At 42.7% G+C, this 5,192-nt stretch overlaps 1 protein-coding gene across 1 annotated transcript in view; it reads right to left on the bottom strand.

Moving 5' to 3' along the window:
* LIAS (lipoic acid synthetase) overlaps nt 1–4,217 on the bottom strand; it is a 9,577-nt gene extending 5,360 nt beyond the window's left edge. Inside the window, exons 1-6 of the mRNA XM_017744552.1 lie at nt 4,025–4,217; nt 3,284–3,377; nt 2,466–2,546; nt 2,071–2,227; nt 1,183–1,240; nt 92–220 (exon numbers count right to left, since the gene is read on the bottom strand). Coding sequence (XP_017600041.1) covers nt 92–220; nt 1,183–1,240; nt 2,071–2,227; nt 2,466–2,546; nt 3,284–3,340 — 482 coding nt within the window. The 5' untranslated portion in view covers nt 3,341–3,377; nt 4,025–4,217. The remainder of the gene's footprint in view (nt 1–91; nt 221–1,182; nt 1,241–2,070; nt 2,228–2,465; nt 2,547–3,283; nt 3,378–4,024) is intronic.
* Nucleotides 4,218–5,192: the final 975 nt, after the last annotated feature.

The raw sequence follows: 5,192 nt of genomic DNA, 5'->3' as shown, positions 1-5,192 counted from the left end.
CGGGCCCGCAGCGCCGCTCCGCACCCGGGCCCCCTCCCGGCCCCGCTCCGCATTCGGGCCCTCCTCCCGCACACCCAGTGCCACCGCTCACCTCTGCAGTGCCGGCACCGTCTCCACGTTGTGGGCATACACATCCAGCCCCGACAAGGCGACTTTCTCCACTGCTTTAAGGTCCCCTCGGAAATCGGGAGTTAGGCATTCCACCAAGATTTTTGGATTTCTGAAAAGGCGAGACAAAAGGAACACACCTCTAGGATTTTGTGTCACTGTTGCTAAAAAACTCAAGACAGCAAAAAAAAACCCCAAACCCCATAACATGAACACATGACACTCTAAAAAGCAAAGCGAAGTTAATTCAGGGTAATTCTAAACCAATAGGTTTCTGCAAACAATTTATAACAAACTCATGTTAAGTTAACCTGCAACAAAGACAAAAAAAAAAAAGTATAAACAGTGCACAATTGTTTTAGAGACTGTTGGAATTGCTTTTATATTTATTACTTTGTTTTTGCTGTATTTCAGCTCACACAAGTAAAATCAGGAATTGAACACACGATGTTTAGTTAAAGATCATAGCTCCAAAATACAGAGGAGCTATAATTCTGCTACTGGAAGAAGAAGACTCTTACTCTAGAATCTAGTCTTGGTGTCCAGGAGCCTGATTTCAGCTCAGAAAGGCAGGTGGGGAAAACTGCAGGAACCCTTCAAGTCCCAAGGTATACTGGGAAATACAGGGAAAGCAGGAAGGTACAATCATAGACTTGGAAATGGCCATTAAGGCAAAATGAAAAGCAATTTGTTCACTGCTGAATGAGAAACCAGACTCCTTCAGTCACGTGACAGCATTACCTAACTGCTGTGTTTGAGCCCCAAACTTCAGGAATGAACATACCTCAGAAGAATGTATTCATTTCCTGGTAAACCAGCTGTCTGCTCAAAGAAAGAATCCAGTGCTTAGCTTTAAATAAGCCTGGGATGAATTGGAAATGCAACTAAACTCAAAACAGTTTGGGACCATTCTATGAGAAAGATAAAGGAAGGAAAAAAAAGGGGGCACAGACAGGCTAGAGGCAGACTTTTGTATTTGCAGTCCCTGGAATAACTCAGCTAAAGGAGCTTTGACCTACATGCAGTACCACATTCTAAAGTTTTAACAATAACAGCAATACATTAATGACACACCTTTCTTTCAGATGTGAGACTGTCTTTGCAAAGTGTTCCGCTCCACCATCGGGCATATCTAGAAGCATTTCAATTATTCAGTTAATCTTTCTGTTCAAGAAACGTATTTACTTATTAGCAAAGCCAAAAAACCCATCAGATTCAAACTCTGAATGCACAATAATAAACCAGTCAAGCCCCAGTCTTATCTCACCACTCATGCCAAGGGTTTACAAAAGATATCCTACCAAGCCTCTACACAAAGTCTAACTGTGATTGTCTAGGGCAGAGTTCAGATTTACCTGTCTCTAGGTTCCCTGTCTCCCTGAGCACAGAATGGCTTTACCTATTTATGGTTCTGGTCTGAGAAACAGTTGCACAAAAATTGAAAAGTATGTATTAGAGCTCTTTAAAGCCCCTTTGAAGCCACTGCACTTTCCATCATACTGAACACTTTTCACAATGGCTTTCCCCACTTATATGGTGTCACCACAAGGGAGCTACTGCAACCTTAGGAAAACACAACTTCCAGTTCTGTTACATATAATATATTCTAGGTTTAGTGTTTGGAAAGAAGTTCTGTAATGGTGTTGTATACGAATATCTGTCTTCTTGCTCTCCAAGTAATAGAACATGGTGTTTATGCATGCATTTTGCTAAAAAATAGTTATAAAGTACTTAGTATTGTGGTATTTATTGATGTTTATTAACTGTGTCATTTCTGTCGTATTTTACCAGACACAGGGAAATACTAAGCATATGCAGGAACTTTCCAACGTTTCAGCACTGTTGTCTCCTTTTAAGAGTCCTCCTGGACAGCTGTGTAGATAAACATTTCTGGGGCCTGTGTGTAGCCCACGTAACACCCGTGAGAGCTCAGAGCAGCGTGAGGAGAGCCCAGGTACGCACCATCCCTGTCCACAGACGTCAGCACCACGTAATCCAAGCCCCACGCCGCTATTGCCTTGGCTGTGTTGTAAGGCTCCTGCGGATCCGGCGGAGGGGGGTTTTTTGCAGTTTTTACTGAACAAAATCTGCAGCCTCTGGTGCATGTGTCACCCATCAGCTGGAACATGAAAGACATTCCTACCTTTACACAGTACAAACCACTATTGCTCAGCTGGGAAACAGCAACATAAGCTACATCAGACAAATCCCAACACTAAGCAAAAAAACCCCAGGAGAGTGCTTTACTCTAAATTTATTGTAATAAACCCACTCCACTACAGTAGAGGTCCAACAACAGAGTATATATAAACAGCTCAGACATTAACAGAACACTTAAGAAATGGCTAATGACTTACCATAATAGTAGCTGTCGCTGTGGCATATTCCCCACCTCCCCAGCATTCTCCAATGTTGGGACAACGTGCTTCTTCGCATACCTGAAGGTGAAAGGCTGTACTGTACCTGGATTTTTCCACATTATTTTTGAAAATAATTATTAAATTATTGATTGATTTTAATAGTAGCCTACAAACAATTCCTTCTTATCAGTTCCCTGCTGTTTTATAACAAGTCAGTAGAACAGACTTGTTATAAAAGAAGAGAATTGCTTCCTGACATCCATTACCATTCTTTTCATCTACTTCACAACTGCAAAAACTCCTCAACCAGGTAACTGTCTTATTAATTAGCACAGACTATCATTAACATTTTTAATTTAAGAACTGATAAAATGTTCACAAACTTTGTGATTCATTAAAGCATGAACTTAGTCTGAAAAAAAAAATTAAAAAGGCCCCTCCATGCACTCCCACCATTTTTTCTACCTGGAAACTACAATTAATGAAATTTGTACAGATTCTTTTCATGCAAATCAAGTATGTAACTCTGAAATTGTGTGTGTTGCCTTTAAAAATGGTTGCACGTAGCATCTGCTTATCTGGTGATGAAAGTAGTAAACTCTAGTATTTAAAATCACAGTAGGAAAAACACTACATCTGTTGGATTTACCCTTATTCTTTAGAGGTAAAATTCACTGCTAGCAAAAAGGATCAGCACTGGGCTTGCCTTCAGCACTGAAGATCATGCAAGACATGATTTCTACCTGTCCTCCACAGAGAAAAAATGTAAAATCTGCCTTATTTCTATAGGAACACTTGGTTGGTGCCAGACTTACCGTATGAAGATTTAAACTTCTCAAGGTATTCTTTAGTTTATTGTAGTTCTTTCCCATGGGAATCTTTGTTTTCAGCCATGGAGGAAGATGCAGCCTGAATAACACCAAGCAAACATGAAGATTAATAAACTACTTACATGGCAAGTTTCATTAATTTCATAGATTTGTTACAGATCCCAACAAGGAAAGGTCCCATGAAAACTGATGCAACTCAGCAATTCATGTTAACATCATTCATGGCCAGACCAGACTTCTCTTCCCTGTTCATCATCATTCCAACACTCAAGCATAGGAATTGTTGTCACTGAAATGTTTAAAACTGTTCACTGTTTCAGTGGGATTGAACAGTGACACACTGGAGACTGCAACAATTAGTAACAGCGGATGTTGCACAGCTATCACGAAGTCTGATCAAATTTATAACTGGAAATATGGGGGGTTAAACATTTTTTTAACTTAAGTCTTCATTTTTTGTTTTCTCTACCAGCAGGACTTTTTGCAATAGTCACCTACTGATGTATATTTGTAATTTAATTACTGGCACTCGAGAAAATACCACCATGTCTCCACAGTTTGTTATGGATTTGAAGTTAATGACATTTTTCCTTTCTTGAAAAATCATTATATTTGCAACACAGTAGGGCAGAATTTAATAAAGATACATAGTATATGCTTTGTAGTTATTGCTAAACATGCAAGATCATGCAGAGAAGCAACTAAAGTTGATAAAATCACAATTACCTTTCTCCTTTCTCACGCTTTAAGTTGCCCTTATACTCAGCCCACGTGCTCTTGTCTGACAGATCTCCAGAGACAAAGTCCTGTAAGTCTGGTCCATTTTGGAGGAACTCTTTTTTTTCCCCTGGCAAAGAACCTGATGTTCCATACTGGTTACACACATGGCTCCCTGACACCTAAAACAAGCAGAATTGTAACTTATTTAGTAACAAACACGCTGGCATCGTATACTAAACAACAATTTGCCCTTCTGCTGGTTAATCTACACTTTGTGTAAGCATTTTCCCAATGGCCTTTAAGCTAAATATATAATTCTCTTTTTATTTTAAGCCTCATTAAACAGACTCATCTATCATAACACTAAAGTTATATGGTATAACATAAAATCCCCCTGTACTCAGCACTGCTGAGGCCACACCTCAAATCCTGTGTCCAGTTTTGGGCCCCTCAGTACAAGGACACCGAGGTGCTGGAGCATGTCCAGAGAAGGGCAATGGAGCTGGTGAAGGGTCTGGAGCACAAGGCTTATGAGAAGCAGCTGAGGGATCAGGGGTTGTTTAGCCTGGAGAAAAGGAGGCTCAGAGGGGAACAGATTGGTCTCTACAATTGCCTGAAAGAAGGGTGTAGCAAGGTGGGGATGGGCTTCTTCTCCCAGGTAACAAGTGACAGGACGAGAGGACATGGTCTTAAGCTGCACCAGGGGAGGCTTAGTTTGGACATCAAAAGGAATTTCTTCCCAGAAAGAGTGATCAGACATTGAATGGGCTTCCCAGAGAGGGATTTAAGGAAAGACTGGATGTGGCACTCAGTGCCACGGTCTGGTTGACAAGCTGGTGTTCGGTCACAGGTTAGGCTCAGTGATCTCAGAGGTCTTTTCAACCGAACTGATGCTGTGAAATAACATTGTCTGGGTTACTCCGGTGTCTCGGGGCCGCAGAAGCGGCGTTACCACGGCTCCCGGTGGCTGCCGGGCGCTGTGCCGTGGGAGCGGGGCCGGGGCTCGGTGTCCCGAGGGTGCGCGTGCCCGCGCGGGGCTGGGACGGTCCTTCCCGGGCTCTGCCCGCGGCCACCCCGCGCTGTCCCGCGCCACCAGCACAGACCCGCTCGGCACCGGCACCGCGGTGCGCCCCACAGGGTCCCCTCCTCCCGTGCCCTGCTTCACGCCCCCCCC

Source organism: Corvus brachyrhynchos, unplaced genomic scaffold (genome assembly GCF_000691975.1).
Source record: "Corvus brachyrhynchos isolate BGI_N302 unplaced genomic scaffold, ASM69197v1 scaffold17, whole genome shotgun sequence".
Classification (NCBI taxonomy): domain Eukaryota; kingdom Metazoa; phylum Chordata; class Aves; order Passeriformes; family Corvidae; genus Corvus; species Corvus brachyrhynchos.
The sequence above is the reverse complement of the archived record's forward strand: the minus strand, read 5'-3'. Positions and strand labels throughout refer to the sequence as shown.